General features: G+C 45.7%; 1 protein-coding gene across 1 annotated transcript in view; it reads right to left on the bottom strand.

Annotated features, from left to right (window-relative positions):
* The window catches only part of FAT3 (FAT atypical cadherin 3), a gene marked incomplete at both ends in the record, with an annotated part of 451,188 nt that overhangs the window by 156,933 nt on the left and 274,155 nt on the right, over positions 1-20,100 (bottom strand). The window contains one exon of the mRNA XM_083362083.1: positions 9,545-9,684. Within this exon, the coding sequence (XP_083218209.1) occupies positions 9,545-9,684 (140 nt within the window). The remainder of the gene's footprint in view (positions 1-9,544; positions 9,685-20,100) is intronic.

Raw genomic sequence — 20,100 nt, 5'->3', positions numbered from 1 at the left:
TTCGAACTGCTAGGTTGGCAGAAGCTGGGACGAGTAACAGGCGCTCACTCTGTTACGCGGCACTCAGGATTCGACCCACCAAACTGCCGACCTTCTGATCGACAAGCTCAGTGTCCTAACCCACTGAGCCACCGCGTCCCTTTGTTGTTCTGTAATGGACCCTAAATCACCGGAGTGATTTCGGAAGGAGGAAGAAGGAGTAGGGCAAGGTCATCACAAACATACCTGGAAGAAAAGTTCGGATGGAAATCTTTCCTTGGGGCTGGGGGATAAATTGAAGGGGTTGGGGGTTTGCTCTGACACTCTGGAAGCTCTTCTCATTCGTGTGCTCTTAAGAGATAACGCCGTGAAGGTGTCCATTGAATCACAAACTCTTCCTAAGGCGGATTTGTGATCTGTTTTATACCACTTGTCCATTTCGTATCGTATTACAAAGAAGTCTCATGCCACTTTGGACTCCTTGGTGGGCACCCAGGTTATTTTCTCAGACACAGAAAATAAGGGTTGGTTTGTTGTTGATGAGCATTTTGTTGTTGATATTACATTTCCTTTTTTTACTTTCCATTCTTCCCCAGGCTATCCACAGAACAAGAAGTGAGTTAGCGCCATTCACTGCTTCCTTCTGGGCATTAGACCTAAGCATGTTTTATTTAAGGCCAAGAGTCACTGCCACAATTTGAAGTATTTCCTTCTACTCCTTGCACACTTGCCATGGTTAAAACAATCTCGGTAAAGACTCTTTGAACCTTCTCAGTGTCTAAATTTGGCGACAACACACAGAGCTTTTCCAAACATGATATACTGAATTGAAGAAAAAAAAAACCCTGCACTTTGAAGGACCCAAAGAAATACAACTATATCCACGCAGATGTTCTAAACCAGCCCTCTTCTCGCACCCCTAATCAAAGGAAGAGTCTGGAAAGCGTCCAAGATCAAAAGGCTTCTGCCAAGTTTTAATTACACTGTTACAAAAATACAAGAGCTTGACTTCTCAAAGAAAAAGTTGCTTTCAGCAACTAGCCCCTCCCCAAACACTTCTTTTATAGAGAGCTCAGGGCGTGGTCTCCCTGTGCCTCCTCCCGAGGAGTCCCATAGCCTTCCTTTGTTTGTCCCTGCTCGTCTGCCTCCTGCGTCGGGCGTCCTTGAACAGGGCCAGCTGTGGGTCATCATCCTCCGCACTCTCGGGCTCACACAGCTGAGAAGAGGTTCCCGGCTGAGGACTCTGCAAAGTCTCCAAATCATCATCAGCCGGTTCGTTTCCCTCCTCCCCCACATCTGAGTCCTCCGATACATCGGACCCGGCTGTCGGGCCCACAGGCTGGCCCTGAGTCACAACACTATCCCGCACCGCAGGGCCCTTCCCCCGGGTCTGCCGATCCGGATGCGGTCGGGATGGGAACTGTTCGTGAAAAGCAGTCACCAACGCAGGGGCATGAACGGCGGTCGCGTCTTCCCATGTGAAGTCCTCCGGCCCGTACCCTTTCCACTCGATCAGGTACTGGAAGCGACCTTTCAGCCAGCGGGAATCCCTGATGCTGGCGACCTCGTACTCGGGGGTGCTGTCGCCATCACGAGGTCCTGATGGGGGAGGTTCCGCTTGGCGAAGTGGACAAGCCGGTTGTTCGGGGACCAACAAGGACCGATGGAAGACGGGGTGCACGCGCAGGGAACGTGGCAGAGTTAAACGATAGGCGACCGGGTTGATGACGGCCTCGACTGGGAACGGTCCAAGGTAACGGTGGTCCAGCTTCCTCGCCGGCCGAGTGGATGGTAGGTTCCTGGTGGACAGCCAGACCCGATCCCCCACCGATAATGGAGGCGTATCCCTTCTCGACCGATCGGCGAACCTCTTGTAGTCGGCCTTGGCCTTCTCCAGCTGCCGTCGCACCAACCGATGGATCGCCTGTAACTCCGCCATGAATTCGTTCGCTGCCGGCTCCGGTGAGTCCACGGGAGAAAGGGGGAAAAACCGAGGGTGATAACCCACATTGGCCAAGAACGGTGTCATCTGCGTGGAGGTGTGCTGCGAGTTGTTAAAGGCAAACTCGGCTATGGCCAAATAGTCCACCCAATTGTCCTGCTGCAGGTTAACGTAGCAGCGCAGATACTGCTCCAAAATGCCGATGACCTTCTCGGTACCCCCGTCGGTCTGAGGATGATGCGCGGACGAGAGGCAAACCTTAATGTCCAACGCCCGCATCAACTCCTGCCAGAAGCGGGCTGTAAACTGGGCCCCCCTATCGGAGACGACTCTATCGGGAAGGCCGTGCAGCCGGAACACCTGTTGGATGAACATGCGACTAGTGGCGCGAGCTGACGGTAAGCCGCGACAGGGGATGAAGTGCGCCATCTTGGTCAACATGTCCACCACCACAAACACTGTCGTGAAGCCGGAGGATGGGGGTAGATCCGTCAGAAAGTCCATGGACACAGCCCCCCAGGGTCTCTTGGGCGTTGGCAAAGGCTGCAGTAAACCAGGCGGGGCCCCTGTCGCTGACTTGGCCTGCCTGCATGGGACGCAGGAGGTGACATAAGACTGGACATCGTGTCGGACTCGGGGCCACCAGAATGTACGGGAGACCAGGTTCAGAGTCTTGAACAGGCCAAAATGCCCCGCAGCCGGGTTATCATGACATTGGCTGAGGACGAGTCCCCTGAGTGGCCCTCCTGGAACATAGAGCCGGTCACGATAATACAGGAGTCCATCCGTGACCGACCAAGGCGAATCTGGCCCCACCTCTTCCTTCCGCTGAGCCACCCACGCCTCCTGCTGCTGCGCCTCCCGGATCCGAGCCCGTATATCCACCGGCTCCCGCACCGCAGCAAAAGACTCGACGGGGATCACGGTCCTGGGCGGAAGCTTGTCTTCCACTCGGGTGTACTCGGGCTTCCTGGACAGAGCATCCGCTCTCTGGTTGTGCCCGCTTGGTATGTACCGCACCCGGAAGTCAAACCTCGCAAAGAAGAGGGACCACCGGATCTGGCGTTGGTTCAAATTCCGAGCGGTCTGCAGGCTTTCCAGATTCTTGTGGTCCGTCCGGACCTCGATTTGATGCCGCGCCCCCTCCAGATGATGCCTCCAAGCCTCGAACGCCGCCTTGATGGCCAGCAGCTCCTTCTCCCAGATGGTATAGTTGCGCTCCGAGGGATTCAATTTCCGTGAGTGATACGCGCAAGGGAAAAGGGTACCGTTGGGCGTCGCTGCCTGAAGTAACACGGCCCCAATGGCAATGTCGGAGGCGTCCGCCTCCACGACAAATGGCCGTTGCGGGTCAGGATGCTTCAAGATGGGCTCCTTCATGAAGGCGTCCTTCAGAGCTTGGAACGCCTGTTGTTCGGGGGCGTTCCACTGGAACCGAGTCTTCTTCTGCAGGAGCCGGGTGAGGGGGGCTGTCAAGGCAGCAAAGCCAGGGATGAATGTCCGATAGTAGTTGGCAAATCCAAGAAGTCGCTGAATATCCTTCACGCGACGCGGGGGTTGCCAACTCTGCAATGACTCAACTTTACTCGGTTCCATGGCGATGCCCTCAGGAGAAATGCGGTGACCCAGGAAATCAATGGTCACCTGGTAGAACTGGCACTTCTCCAACTTGGCAAACAGCCGATGATTCCGGAGGCGCTGCAGGACCTGACGGAGATGCTGATGATGCGCTTCACGCGACGGGGAGTAAATCAGGATGTCGTCCAGGTAAATCACAACAAACTGGTCCAACAGATCCCGAAAGACGTCATTCATAAAATGCTGAAACACAGCGGGGGCGTTGGTCAGGCCAAACGGCATCACCGTGTACTCGAAATGTCCATAGCGAGTACCAAACGCCGTCTTCCACTCATCACCCGGCCGAACCATGACGAGGTTGTAAGCTCCACGCAGGTCCAGTTTCGTGAAGATCTTAGCCTCCCGGAGTCGGTCCAAGAGCTCGGGGATGAGGGGCAGCGGGTAGCGGTTACGCACCGTGATAGCGTTGAGTTTCCGGTAGTCACAGCAAAGCCGTAACTCGCCCGACTTCTTTTTGACGAAGAGCACGGGCGCAGACACTGGCGAGGACGAGGGCCGGATGAAACCACGAGCCAAGTTCTTCGTCAGGAAGTCCCGCAATGCAGCCAACTCGGGCTCCGACATGGAGTACAAACGCCCCCCTGGGAGAGGCGCATCAGGGACTAGGTCAATGGAGCAGTCGTAGGGCCTGTGCGGGGGTAATTGGTCCGCCTCTGACTCGCTGAACACGTCAGCAAAGTCGGACAGTTCGGGAGGCAAGGAAACCCCTGAGGAACCCTCCACCTGGCCGGCACAGATATGGCGGGTGTGGTCCACGCACTGCAAACTTGGGAAGGTGACCAAGTTCTGAGACCAATAGATCTGTGGATCATGCGCCCGGAGCCACGCCAGTCCCAAGACCACGGGGAAGTGCAGATCCGAAGTGACGTAGAACTGAATGGCCTCCACATGGGTACTGATGGCCATACACACGGGTTGCGTGGCGGCCGTGATAGGCCCGGACAGGAGCACTCGACCATCGATGGTCTCCACAAGCATGGGCGGATCCACTGGACACTGGGGAACAGCCCATTTGGCCACAAAGGCCGAATCCATAAAGTTAGTGGTAGCCCCAGAGTCAATTAAGGCATGGACTGGAATCCCCTCTGACTTACCAGGGAGGATCAGACGTGCCTCCAAAATCAAATGCCGTGGAGGTTCACAGGCACCGTTTGGAACGGCGTCGCTCGGAGTGGATGTTGTGGGTCGCCCGATCTTTCACACCGTCTAGATCGGGCTCGGGCCGTTTCCCGATAACAAAGCAGGGGACTTTCTCAGGGCAGGCTTGGTCACTGACGCCCGCTGACGCTTCTTCGGGCAAGAAGCAGCCAAATGTCCAGGGTCCCCACAGTAAAAACACAACCCCTTCGATCGTCGTCTGTCCATTTCCGTCACCGATAGACGGGACCTGGCGGCACCCAGCTCCATTGGCTCCTCCCTCTGGACCGGGGGCTCACGCACAACAGGGGCGGCAGGGGTCTGTGGGGTGGCACGGCGACTCTTACGCTGCTGCAGCCGGGCATCGATCCGCAGACAAAGATGGATCAGCCCATTCAGGTCTGAGGGAATGTCCACGCGGGCCAGCTCATCCAACATCTCCTCTGACAAGCCATCCTGAAAGGCATCCACGAGCGCAGCCTCATTCCAGGCAGAATCCTGGCTAAGCAGCCGGAAATCGCTGATATAGGCCTGTAGAGGGCGCTGACCCTGCCTCAAAGCTTTCAGGCGTCGGGTGGCCGTCTGTGCCTTAATCGGGTCCTCGTACATGAGGCGCATATGGTCACAAAACCCCCCAAAGTTATCCAACAAAGGGCTAGGCTGTGCCAACAGAGGCGTGCCCCAACGAGCTGCATCTCCCGACAGAAGGCTCAACACGAATCCCACCTTATCTCGGTCAGTGGGGAAATCAGCTGCTTTCACGCTGATATAAAGCTGGCATTGTCCCAGGAAGGCAGGAAACAGTTCTGGATTACCAGCGAATTTATCCGGCATAGCTATCTGACATTTCCTCCTGGGTGGGGGGGCAGCATGTACCTGAGCCTGCAGTTGTGCCACCTGAGTGGCCAGCAAGGTGAGTTGCTGGTTGAGCTGGACATTCTCGGCAAGAAGCTGCTCCATCGTAGTATTAAGGGGTGGGTGGCTGAAAGCAAACTGTTCTAAACCAGCCCTCTTCTCGCACCCCTAATCAAAGGAAGAGTCTGGAAAGCGTCCAAGATCAAAAGGCTTCTGCCAAGTTTTAATTACACTGTTACAAAAATACAAGAGCTTGACTTCTCAAAGAAAAAGTTGCTTTCAGCAACTAGCCCCTCCCCAAACACTTCTTTTATAGAGAGCTCAGGGCGTGGTCTCCCTGTGCCTCCTCCCGAGGAGTCCCATAGCCTTCCTTTGTTTGTCCCTGCTCGTCTGCCTCCTGCGTCGGGCGTCCTTGAACAGGGCCAGCTGTGGGTCATCATCCTCCGCACTCTCGGGCTCACACAGCTGAGAAGAGGTTCCCGGCTGAGGACTCTGCAAAGTCTCCAAATCATCATCAGCCGGTTCGTTTCCCTCCTCCCCCACATCTGAGTCCTCCGATACATCGGACCCGGCTGTCGGGCCCACAGGCTGGCCCTGAGTCACAACAGCAGATAAAAATAGAAGGCAAGCTAATTTGAAATCTATGGGCGTGCATCAAAAATAATTTTAGTTTTTTTCTAGGTTACGATTACTCTGACAAATGTTCCTGAAGAACAAATATCAATCTTTGTCCAAACGTATATAAAGAAAAGAAGTGTTTGACTTACAAACGTAATTGAGCCAGGAATTAAAGTTGTCATTCATGCCGGTCATGGATTTTATGACCTTTTTGCAGCAGTTGTAAAGTGAACACCAATGGGCATTTTTTGCCAGAAATAAATGCTGGTTTCCAGCATAAAAAGTCGTATATCATGGTCACGTGACTGCAGGATGCCGCAAATGGCTATGAATGCAGGCTGATTGTCAAACGCTTGAAACGTATATTCACATTACCATTTGTATGTGTGTGACTGTTAAAGCTTTGAAATGGGGTTCTAAGTAGTTTTTTTTTGGGGGGGGGCTGATGTGACTTTAACTAGCTGCAAAGTGACCAGTTGCAAGTCAAGGACTACCTCTACATATATTGTCACCAGAAGAGACAGGCAATCTGATTTTAGTTTCAAATTATACACCGCTTGTAACAGAGAGAGCCCAAACATTTGAAGCATATTCATACATACACACTGCAGAGCCTTGGTGGAGCAGTGGGCTAATGCCTCCTTAAGTAACACCAGCTGCCTGCAATTAGTGCAGGTTCGCATCCCACCAGGCTCAAGGTTGACTCAGCCTTCCATCCTTCCGAGGTAGGTAAAATGAGGACCCAGATTGTTGGGGGCAATTAAGCTGACTTTGTAATAATGCCGCTTGGGGTGTGTGTGAAAGCCCTAATAAGCAGGCATATACATAGAATGAAGGCTACTGCTAAGCTTGTAAGCCGCCCTGAGTCTTCGGAGAAGGGCGAGATATAAATGGAATTAAAAACAACAACAACTGCAATATCTGGCAATGGGATTCTCACTATACAGTCCAGCTAGATTATGTATGTTTATCACGGACATCTAATGAGCCCTGTATCTTTCTTCTTCTCTCTTGCAAAAATGTCAGAAAACCACACAAGCTTTTACTAATCGCTGTGAGTGGGTTTGCTAATTGAAACTACAGAGTCCGATTAATTGAAAACAAGCCAATTTCAAACAGCAGTTTGTAAAGATAGCCTACGTGAAGCCCCAGTTTGTATTAACCATAGTTTAGGGCTGAGACAGTATAACAAGTGGCTTCTGAATCGCTCCTCTTGAGTATGAGAAGGAAGAAGGAGAACATTATGATGCTGGAAAGAGGCATAATTTAAATGTCATCTGTGAATGCACCACTGTGAACATAATCTATGAGTTAATTTAAGTGGGAGAGCTGCTCTGTTTCCCAAATTTTTCAGATGGGGAAAAGATTAATACAAACATATTGCAAACTGCCAGATGACTAAAAGAAGAGAAGAATTAAGCCGAGGATGCAGGCAAAGCTTCTCTCTGGCTCAACCTTTGTTGAGGTTAATCAACCTGCCATGTTCCTTCCTACTCGTTCTCAGACAATAAATCATAACTACCACTACCACTGTTCAGCTTCAAGTCTTTGCAAAGAAGCATTAAAAGGGAACTTGGCCAGCATGAAAGCATTACTAGTAGCTTTCCATTCTCCAAGAGATTGAGAGCCCATCAGGACAAATCATGCAACCTATTGCAAAGCGGTTGCTTTGGGAGTCAACTCGGATCTGGTTTTTTGTGTTTTTTTTTTAAATCCCACATTTTCCTAGCCCCAAAAGGCTGAGAATTTACTGAGCCCTGAATTGACTAAGCCCGCTCAGATCCCTTAAGTTCTTTTGGTTAGCTGCCATCAAAGCTAATACACCACTAACTTAACCCTTGTGTGAATTGTAAACCACCATTATTGGACTCCCTTTACTGGAGCAGTAATGGGCCATATATGCAAGGCCTCCAAAAGGGAAAAGGAAATCGTCACAGTTTTTAAGCAGGAAAGAAAACCCAAACCTGCAATTGAGTGGCAGCCATCTCATTACAGAAACTAAAACTGTTTCACAGATCCACCTCATTGACCACATTACGGTAGGAAAACATTCTTTTGGCATTCTCACATTCTTTTGCCTCCTTCAACAACAGAGCAGACCCACTGCCAGGGTAGGGGGAAAAAAAGCGCCAGCAAGTGCTATCCAATTATACATATATATGTAGTTTCATTCTACAAATTGGAGCTCAGTTGCTTGGTGGCTTTGCGTTCAGAACGCCACAGAAGGAGAATTTACGGCTTTACAAACCTACTGAATTATTGGACACCCCCCACCTTTTTTTTTTTTACTGCTACATCTTTTTTTCCAGAATTATCCTCCCTCCCTCCATTTGGCAAGTATCGCCATTTTTTAAAAAAAAAATATTGCAGGTGCATTTGAGCATAAACAGCAAAAGACTATATTGCTGGCAAGGGAAAGGAGATATTGTTAAGGGTCATCAGGAAATGACTAATCTTTTCACTGGCGTGGTTTCTAATCGTTATCAGGAATCCCACTGTAGGGGAAAAACAACAAAACAATGGGTTTGGTCACAGCTACAAATTCTACGGAATGCGCAGATGCTATGACGTTCATCTTCAGAAAGTAAGTATAATAAGCTCAAGATCAGCTGTCCAGAAAATAGATATTTTAAGTGAATGTGAATGGAGAAACACAGGATTGTGGGGGTCCTTAGTATTCTCTGAGCTTGGTTGTTCTCTTGCAGACATTTCATTACCGAACTAGGTAACATCATCAGAGCACTGATGTTACCTAGTTGGGTAATGAAATGTCTGTCTGCAAGAAAACAACCAAGCTCAGAGAGCACCAAGGACCCCTCATTTCGACCCTGAGCTACAAATATTCTCTTTTATTGGTACAGTATATACATGTAAGGGACGCGGTGGCTCAGTGGGTTAGGACGCTGAGCTTGTCGATCAGATGGTCTGCAGTTTGGCGGGTCAAATCCCGAGTGCCGCGTAGCAGAGTGAGCGCCTGTTACTCGTCCCAGCTTCTGCCAACCTAGCAGTTCGAAAGCACGTACAAATGCAAGTAGAAAAATAGGGACCACTCTGGTGGGAAGGTTACAGCGTTCCGTGCGCCTTTGACGTCTAGTCATGCCGGCCACATGACCACGGAGACGTCCTCGGACAAGCGCTGGCTCTTCGGCTTTGAAATGGAGATGAGCACCGGCCCCTAGAGTCGGAAACGACTAGCACGCATGTGCGGGGGAACCTTTACCTTTACTATATACATGTAATAACCGCATGCAAGAATCAAATACATGACTTTAGCTGATTAAGAGATTCCCTTCGTTAGAACATATTCATGAACAAGAGGTGCATTTTCGTAACTTTTATGTGGGAATTAGGGACAGACGTGATAACAGATGCTACCTGAGTGCTGGCTACATTGGTTCCATCGGTGACTTCCACTGTCATGTTGTACATGGACCTCTGCTCTGCATCCAAGGGTTTTGCAACGACAATCGTCCCCACACCTTTGTCGGCTTCGAAAGAGCTCTCGAAATTCCCCCCTAGTTGTCGTTGCAACAGAAAGTACAATTACAATTCACAGAATGCTTTTGATTCAAGACAATTAAATACCCAAGGCAACAGGCACAGACCAGGATGTGCTGATTTACATAGAGGCACTGCACAAAACATGAGTTATCGTCTTTGTTTTACGCTAATTTCTCCCTTTCAGGGATCACTTCTATATTTCAGAACCGATATTGCAACAAGGGACAGGATAGGGAGAAGAAAATAACAACCAATATTGCAGATAAAAGATTCAGCAATTCATCCACGCGGAGTGGAGATGTACATCCTTGTTCATATGAAAGCCCCATCTTCATTGCATACACCTTTGGGATCGAGATTTGAGCATCATTTTTCATGTCACACTATTTGTTCAGTGCCAGCAGAGCCCTAGACGTGTTTTTTTTAAAAAAAATAGCTGACTCCTTTAATTAACAGTCCTCTTCATGAAAGAAATATCATTTCTCATAGAAAGCTGCTTTAAACCAGGTCCAAACTGGTTGACTAACTAGCCAGATTGTCTAGGTTATCTGGACTGGCTACCCAGGCAAGAACTTTAACATTTCCCCCTCCCCCTCCCCATTACATGCCAAATTTCCGGGTGAGGTTCAAGGTCTTGGTGATGGTTTTTAAGTCCTTACATGGCATGGGTCCGGAATACCTCGGGGACCACCTGCTGCTGGCGTCGACTTCCCTCCGCCCTGTGCGTTCGCACAGAGAGGGCCTCCTCAGGGTGCCTCCGGTCAGAGAATGCCGGCTGGTGGCCCCCAGGGGGAGGGCCTTCTCTGTGGGCGCCCCGGCTTTATGGAACCAACTGTTGGTTGATCTCCGGACGGCACCGGATCTTCGCTCCTTCCAGCGTGGGCTAAAGACCCATTTATTCGAACAAGCTGGCCTGGCCTGATGGGGGAACGTTAGGGTTTTAATGGGTTTTATATTGTGATTGTTTTAATTGGGCAATTATTTAATCCTTTTTTAACTTTTGTATTTCTATTTATATGCCCTGTTCACCGCCCTGAGTCCTCCGGGAGAAGGGCAGTATATAAATTTAATAAATAATAATAATAATAATAATAATAATAATAATAATAATAATAATAATAATAATAATAATAATAATAATAATAATAATAAAAAATTACTTAGGGGTGACTTAGCACTGAACCCACGATTTTCTGTTCAGCATGTGTTAGGATCACCAAAAACACAAAACAAAGTCTAATGCACATAACTCCCACTGTCTTCATGGCAGTGTCTTTGAAAGCAAATCTTGGTTTTCTTTCAATTAGTAGCCAGTCTGCTCCTAAGTGCTTTCCATGCGTTTAAAAAGCCTCCATTGATCTGAAAGAGAGCGTGATTCTTCTGATTGGAGAAAAGAGCTTTCTCCTGGAGATACAGGGGAGAAAAATATTTACGGAGGTGTGTCAGACTCTTAGAAAACAGGAAAGGGGGAGCATCAGGATGGCTGTCCTTAGCTTATTTCTTGTACACGATTAGACACATAAAAAAGCTGACGGCAGAGAAAGACCTAGCAGTCCATCAAGTCCAGGGTAGTCACTATATAATCCATAGTTTTTATCATTTCTCCTTCCTCCTCCTCTTCCTCCTCCAGGCAGGTGGGAATGCTTCTTAGCAAAACATTAGATCACAGCCATTCTTCATTTTCTAGGAATGCTTATGAGGAATCTAATGGCATTCTTGGAAATCAGGATTTCTCTGAGAAATGTTCCTTTACAGCATTGTCATTTTACTTTCCGATTCGCTTAGATTTTAAGTCTGAAAAATTAAAAGTAGAATGGGTCTTAAGGATGGCATCAATGAATCCTTCCTTCCTTCCTTCCTTCCTTCCTTCCTTCCTTCCTTCCTTCCTTTCCTTCCTTCTCTACACAGCCCCCTCTCACCTAAGTGATTCTGAGTGGTTTACAACTTTAAGGGAAATGATTCTAATGACCAAATGTGATTAAGTCAAATCTGGAGCTTCTTAAGGTGTTGGGCTTCTGAAAAAAGAAACTCTAAATGAAGACTAAACTTCTCTATTTCCATGAACTAGAGACCAGCAGCTGAAACTGGGGTCAACAACATGAGATGGGGGGGGGGGAGAAGGGCCAAGGGATGGGCAAACTCCCTTAATTCACCCCATAACAGGATCAAATTCCATGTGACATCTGGCTTCTCATGATTAATAATTATTCTTACTGGGGGGAAAAAAAGAAAAGAAAAATATGTTTAATTAAATAAAGAGAGCAAGCTTTTGGCCTCATCTGTATTTCCAGAATGACTCTGAGCCTCACAAGGGTCCTCTAAGCTTTCTTACAAAATAAAAATCACGACGTCTGCAAGAAGGATAGCTTCACCTTCCCCACCCCCCAAAGTGGCCATTTGCTCTATACAAAAAGGTCCTTCCAGCCTCCCACCCCCTCTATACAGGGAGATCGTATATGCAGGGGAGCATTCAATAATGTGTTTTCCTTCATCTGCAGATTGATGTTACAGTCTCTGCCACCATTTCTTTGCACGGCGCAATTTGATTTGTTTCAAGCTGTGAGGTGAGGGTTTGAATGTAGATGGCTAAGAATGCAAACAGATGTTCGAACGGAATAGAGCACCACGTCCCTCTGTTGGTCTAAGAAGAACGTCTGGATGCTTTGTGCTAAGCCCAGTTCTTCTCAAAGGTTCTGTCTCCACCTTTTAAAAGAATATCACCCTTTGAACCTGACGTTAATTTGATTTCATGCCAAAAATATACCTATTCCCCATGCAACCTTCTACGCATGTCTTTGCAACTTATCTCTTTTTTTTTTTTGAGCTGCCGCACGCACACTTTGTAGCATTCAAGCGTAAGCAGCGGCGTAACCGGTCTTGACATTTAATTAAAGCCGTAATGGTATTAATGCATTAAAATATTTCTATTGGATTATACGCTTTTCATTATTGCCTTTTTTCTTCTTCAAAGCAGCCCTTGCCCCTTTGCTTTCTGTGGCAAAAAAAGAGAAGATCATCGCACACTGATTTGAGCTCAGCAAAGCCTTTCAAAAAAAAAAAAAGAGATAGAGAGAGAATTGATGGTTGTTTCTCATGCAAAACTCTGTGATAAAACCTGACCAGCCCAAGGACGCTTTCTTACAGATAATGTTTTAACTGATAACCCTGAGAGGCAAAGGAGGAGGAGGAGGCAATAATTGAAGGTGCTTCATTGGAATCATAATGAGAAATCAGAAGACAAAAAGATTATCAGGGTATTCTTGGTTTAATAGTAAAAGCAGCTGTATTGAAAGTTCTGTATTTTAAAAGTTAGAAGCAATTAAAAGTTAGAAGGAATCGAATAGGAAGTGGGTGCTTTTTAAATGCAACTTTTTTTTGTAGTCGTGAACGCGTAGATTAGCTTGAATTAAACCCAAGAGTCCTTTTAAAATCTTTTCTAAGGGCAAACATTTGCAAGAAACACTTGGCAGAGTGCCTTGGCCAGGGTGGAATCTCTCTCTTGAGAATATTAAAATAGCCACATCCTTCGGAAGGTTCAATGTAGCTGCATCAAAGCCTGTTCCTGGTGACACAATAGCAGTGTTCCAATATCTCAGGGGCTGCCCCAAAGAAGAGGGAGTCAAGCTATTCTCCAAAGCGCCCGAAGGCAGGATGAGAAGCAACGGATGGAAACTAATCAAGGAGAGAAGCAACCTGGAACTAAGGACAAACTTCCTGACAGTTAGAACAATTAACCAGTGGAACAACCTGCCTCCAGAAGTGGTGAATGCTCCAACACTGGAAGTTTTTAAGAAGAGACTGGACAGCAATTTGTCTGAAATAGTATATAGGGTTTCCTGCCTGAGCAGGGGGTTGGACTAGATGACCTCCAAGGTCCCTCCCAAATAATAATAATAATAATAATAATAATAATAATAATAATAATAATAATAATAATAATAATAATAATAATAATATAGTTGTGGGTACATGAACAGCTGCTCTGCTTCATGACAGCACAACAGCAATAGTGCCTTTGCATGCATATAAAGAAGCAGAGAACTGGGAAAAGACTTTGGAACAGCTGTGTCGAGTCTTTCCAAGGATGTGGCTGCCTTAATGCTCAAGGACCAATGCTTCAACCACAGGCCAACATGCTTCACTAAGTGCCCTTATTTAGGTCAATTTTTTAATGAGCTTTGGCATTAGCTGCTTTTGGTTCATCTCAACACGTCTTCTTTCTCCCACTGCTGATGAGGCATACCCTGCTAAAGCAGCTACTGGCCCTTTGCGACATTCCCCCAAGGCGTTGTAAAGCCTCCATTGTTGTTGTTGTTAGTTGCGAAGTCGTGTCCGACCCAACACGACCCTATGGACAATGTTCCTCCAGGCCTTCCTGTTCTCTACCATCTTCTGGAGTCCATTTAGGTTCTCACCTACTGCTTCAGTGACTCCATCCAGCCACCTCATTCTCTGTCGTCCCCTTCAATCTTTCCCAGCATTCTCCAGTGAATCCTTCCTTCTCATTAGGTGGCCAAAGTATTTGAGTTTCAACTTCAGGATCTGGCCTTCTAAAGAGCAGTCAGGGCTGATCTCCTCTAGGACTGACCGGTTTGATCGCCTTGCAGTCCAAGGGACTTGCAGGAGTCTTCACCAGCACCATAGTTCAAAGGCCTCAATTCTTTGGTGCTCAGCCTTTCTTATGGTCCAACTTTCACAGCCATACATTGCAACTGGGAAGACCATAGCCTTGACTATAAGCGCGTTTGTTGACAGGGTGATGATGTCTCTGCTTTTAAGTATGCTGTCTAGGTTTGCCATGGTTTTCCTCCCCAGGAGCAAGCCTCTATGCAGCCTCCCAAAGGGCGTCTGTACTTGGATTGGAGATCACTGGGAAATCTAGGCATGCAGAATAGACTGGAAAACTGAAAAAAAAAATCTTGGAAAAATGCATTGTCAAATGACTCCTTTCCTCTTGCCTAGAAAAATGCATCATTGTATCTGTAGGAGAAAGCAGGCAAAGGCTGAGGGCAGAGTCAAGGGAGGACTCAGCCTAGAATTGTTATATGTCCACAAACGATCCAAATCTAGTCCCCTCTTTGAATTCCATTAACCCTTTATCTAGAACCGATTTGGTGTGGACCGTTGACTAGATTCTTGTGTATAGACTTGAATAATAACTCTTCTGAACTGGAACTTATGTGAGCCCAATTCTTTCCACCTGACATATCTATGCCATCTCCAGGTGTTGTTTTTTTAAAAAAAATGTATTTAATTTATGAACTCTATTTATAAACTGCTGCCCAATCCTCTCAATGTCTTCAAAGCTGAAAGATTACAGTATAAAACCAAAAGGACAGGTATTAGGTAACCAGAGTTGATATCATGCTTCAGTCAGTTGGGATGGAAAGCTTGCTGAAACAAAGCTTGTCTGAAGGGCATCTATAGCTTTTGAGACTTTATCAGGATTTCATTTATTACAGCTAGCCAGGCATGGAACATTTTCTTTTCCCCTGTTTTTTTGCTTTTTGGCAGAATTTTATTAGTGTATCTCTGCACAATGTAGCCGTAGGCACTTCAAATAAAATCAAAGATGCAGCAAACTGCTCCCATGCAGGATTTTAAAAACAAAAAGGGCAGCAACCCACTTCTGAAATACCAGAATGAATAAATGGAAGCTAATCGTTCAGAAACACAACATTCTTGGGGGGAGGAGGAAGAGGGTCAGTTGAATTTTGCAAGGATCCCCTCAATTCATGGTTGTGAGACTGCTGTGATCCATAGGTCCATGGAAGGAGGAGAGCTGGTCTGAATAGCTCACAAGGATGGAGTGAGCCTCAAGGATGGTGGAAGCCACTGTTAAGATGCTTTCTTAAATACTTCTAAACAAAGGGGTAGAGACAGGCCCACCTTTGTATTATGTTCAAAATATTTAAGCTTTAGCTTCATTATTTGTATATCTAGTGCAGGGGTGTCAAACTCAATTTCACTGAGGGCCGCATCAGCACTGCGGTTGCCCTCAGGGGGCCGGGTGGGTATGGCCAGGGTGGGCGTGGCCTACTGGGTAGGCGTGGCTAGAGTGCGTATGGCCTACTGGGTGGGCATGGCCAGCTCTACATCGTTCGCATCAAGGGTGCCTATGGGGGCCTGGGCAGGAGTGGGACAGATCTGAGGGTCTCTGGCAGAAGGAGGGTCTCTGGGCCAGGGCCAAGGCAGTGGGGGCCGTTCCCTCACTGTTTCCAGGATGGCTTCGCGGGCCACATGAAACCACTTCACGGGCTGGATCCGGGCCCCGGGCCTTGTGTTTGACATGTCTGATCTAGTGGGAAGTTTGGTTTTACTTCATCTGGAACTGAATGACTGCTTCTTTTGTGCAGTACATTCAAAACAATTTTCTCCAGCGTAACGTTTGATGGTCCCAGTTTTCGAAGTCCTGTATTACAACTGGAAAAACCATGGTATCGACTATATATATGTACCTTCTCCAAAGGGAGCAAACATCACTTTATTTCATAGCTACAGTCACCATCCCTGTCGATTTTTGAAGATAAGGCCTGCTACTATTTCAGCTTCTTCTCCATCTTTTTGTGTTACGTTGGCATTCTCTTTATTAAAAACATCTTAAGATTCTTTTAAAAAATGAGCTGACTTTTCAATGTCTTCTTTCCTGCTCAATAAGGAAAGGAAAGAATAAGGAAATTCCTTCAGAGTTCCCTGATTTAGCCATTAGAATGGTATCAACAGCATATCTGAGATTATTGATTCTTCCAGCAATTTTAATATCAATTTCTATTTCTACTAGTCCAGTATTTCTGATACGTTGTGGATCTAAGCTAAATGAATAAAGTGATGGCACATAACCTTGGAATACTCTTTTTTCAATTTTAAACAAAGTACTTGTGTCATATTCCTTCCTGATCATCCTACAAATTCTGCAATAGGTGGAGGAGATCACCTGATACATCACTTTAATAACTATCCACAGTTTATTGTGGTTTGTGCAGTCAAAAGCTGTAGGGTAATCAATAAAACAAAGATATCTATATATGTATATCCTTTTGGAACTCCACTGCTTTTCCCATCATCTGGTGGAAGTTAACAATAGGGGATCTAGGATTCCTCTGCCTCTTCTGCATCCAGCTTGCACATCTGGCAATTCTTGTCCTGTGTATTGCTGAAGTCTGAATTACAAAATCTCGAGTATTATTTTACTAACATATGGGGTACATGCTAGCATTTGATAGTTGAATAGGGTGCCATAAGCAAACTGAAAACATGCCAGGGAAATGCTCTGCGGTTTGTTCTCTCCAGAAGAGGCTGATGTATATGCTTTGCACAGTATGACCTATTAGTACTGTGGAGGAAAAAATTTTTTCCTGGTTTTTATTCTGCAATTTCTCACTCAATTTGTTGAAAGAGAATTTGCTTTCAATATTTCCTTTAAAGGAAAACAGAACTACTGAGAAACTCTCATGAGACTAGCGTGGTATTCTTACGCTTACCGAATTTAAAAATAATCAAGAGCGCTCTCTCTCTCTCTCAATATGTACGAGTGCACATGTGTTTGTGTGTATGAACAGACTGTCTTTCACTGTGAAATCATTTCTCACTTTGAAATCTTCCCTTCCATCCATTTCCCCCCCACACTGGACAATGTGAAGAACTCAGAATGATGTGCAGGACAAAACAATACTATTATAGTAGCATATTCTCTGCTACTTCCAACAATGCCAGCTCAAAAAGTCACCAAGATAAATTTTAAAAAGCAAACCTCTTTCTCCCTATTTATCTCCCTATCTCTCTCCCCTATATATCCTATCTCCATCCATCTATCTGTCTGTCTGTCTGCCTGTCTGTCTATCATCTATCAATGGATGGAAACTAATCACAATGGATGGAAACTAATCAAAGAGAGAAGCAACCTAGAACTTAAGGAGAAATTTTCTGAGAGTTAGAACAATTAACCAGTGGAACAACCTGCCTCCAGAAGCGGTGAATGCTCCAGCACTGGAAGTTTTTAAGAAGAGACTGGACAGCCATTTGTCTGAAATGGTAATAGGGTTTCCTGCCTGAGCAGAGGTTGGACTACATGACCTCCAAGGTCCCTTCCAAATTTATATTATTATATTATTATTATTATTATTATTATTATTATTATTATTATTATTATTATTATTATTATTATTATTATTATTATTATTATTATTATTATTATATTATCTACCTACCTACCTACCTACCTACCTATCTCTATGAAAAATGGAAACCTGTTTCACAGTTGAAAACCTTTGAGAAATTGCTAGGCAAATGTTGACACACCTTTGACAATATGTTGCAATACTTGTTTCTAAGTCATGCATCAAGATAATTGCAGAAGCTGGTCCATGTAGACATATTTGCTGTGGAGGACAGATCTGGTGTGCACTGAGTGACCTAGTTTGAAGTGCTAATACAGTTTTATACATCTAAATGAATCATTCCCGGGTACATATCAATAGTCTGTGAAGTTGACTAAGTCATTTTTTAAAATAATGAAGCTGTTTTAAGAAATGATTCATATGGAGCCCTGGAAAATGTCTGATGAACTTATTTGCGATCTAAAGCTGAAAAACATAAAGTTAAGATGGGGAATCCATGGGCCTCCATGTTGAAAACAGACTTAGCATCCAAGATCAATATAACCAATGGTGAAGGATGCCAGAAGTTAATTTCGGTAACACTTAAGAGGTGCAAAGATTCAATTTAGGACCTTCTACGCTGAAAATGCTTTGCTCCTGAGTTACGGTTCACATAGAGACGGACTGCAAAAGAAGGAAAGATCTATAAAAAAAAGCTACTGATTGTTGTTCTCTGATCTGGCATTCTTGTCTCATCTTAGCTGGCTCTGCATTCAGTAGATAGAAAGTCAAGATATTCCTACTTGGTTCTTGGATGCGGCATCCATTCAAGAGAAGGCAATTTAGCAATTATCTGCTACTCTTCTCAGTGCATTTGAGTGCTTCTAAGACACACAGCAGCAAGAAAGATTCATGGGTGTACAAATCATTCCAATGGGCAGTCTCCATCATCTCCACATCTGCCAATCTGGCATACAATGTGATTACTCTCCGGTAATTTTCCTTTGTTTTTTTGTTGTTGTTTTTTTAAAAACCATCCATGTGGTTTTCATTTTCACTATTAAAAAAAAACAAACCTGTGTTGATGGTTGGGGCTGACAGAATTTATTTAAGCTGAATTCCAGACAGCCAGAGGAATTCTACTCACAGAAAATTTTAATCCAGTTCTACCCATAGTACAATTTGCTGACAGATGCATACAACTATTTAGCATCGGTGTATATAAACTGCCTATCAATCAGTTATCTCTAAGACATACTAAAATAATTACACGTCTTATCAAACTTTCCAGACTAAGCACTGTAACTATACTGATTACGGGTAGTCCTTGGATTACAACAGTTAAAGTTACAACGGCACTAGAAAAAGTGACTAATGACAGTTAAGACCTTTCTAGCATCCCCATGATTATGTGGTCAAAATTCAGATGCTTGGCAACTGGTTCATATTTATGACAGTTGCTGTGTCCCGGGGTCATGTGATCACCTTTTGTGACCTTCTAAGACAAGCAAAGTCAATGGGGGAAGCCAGATTCACTTAACAACCGGGTCACCAACTTATCAACTGCATCGATTCACTTAACAACTGAGGCAAGAAATGTCATAAAATGGGACAAAATTCACTTAACAAATGCCTCACTTAACAACGGAAATTTTAGGCTCCATTGTGGTTGTAAGTCGAGGACTACCCGTATCAGCAAAAAGGAGTAATAACTTGGAAGGGAGACTAACTACTAGAGTACTACGAATGCAGTTCAGAAGAAACTCCACCTTTGTTTGGCAACTAAAAGTTGTAAGGAAGAAGCAAGCCAAACTCTTGTGGAGAGGAGTTCCAAGTGGCAACTAGTTCCACAGAGAATGTTTCCTCTTGCCTCTCATTCATCATTTTTTACAGGTCCCGAGAGACTATTCCGTTTTCCCAACTGGTCACCTTCCAACAATTTTGGAACTACAAACCCCTTGGATTTCGGGTCAGCATGGAATTCTTGTGTTTGCAGTTCCAATGGCTGGGAGGAGACCAGACTGAGTTAAACCCAAAGTTGGCGCTCTAAAGCAATAAGCTAGCACTGGGAGCCAAGTTGCTGAAGAACCATAATGTAAACCACCAGGCCTGGATTATGTAACCTTCAAATCCAGTGTTTCTCAACCATGGCAACTTTAAGAGGTGTGGACTTCAACTCCCAGAATTCCACAGCCAGCTATGCTGGCTGTGAAATTCTGAGAGTTGAAGTCCACACTTCTTAAAAGTTGCTATGGTTGAGGAAAGCTGTTCTAATTGGTCCACCTTGAATCATACGCAATTTCTGAGCACACTGCAATGGCTAACACTACATGG

Source organism: Vipera ursinii (genome assembly GCF_947247035.1).
Source record: "Vipera ursinii genome assembly, chromosome: 4".
In the NCBI taxonomy this organism is placed as follows: Eukaryota; Metazoa; Chordata; class Lepidosauria; order Squamata; family Viperidae; genus Vipera; species Vipera ursinii.
The sequence above is the reverse complement of the archived record's forward strand: the minus strand, read 5'-3'. Positions and strand labels throughout refer to the sequence as shown.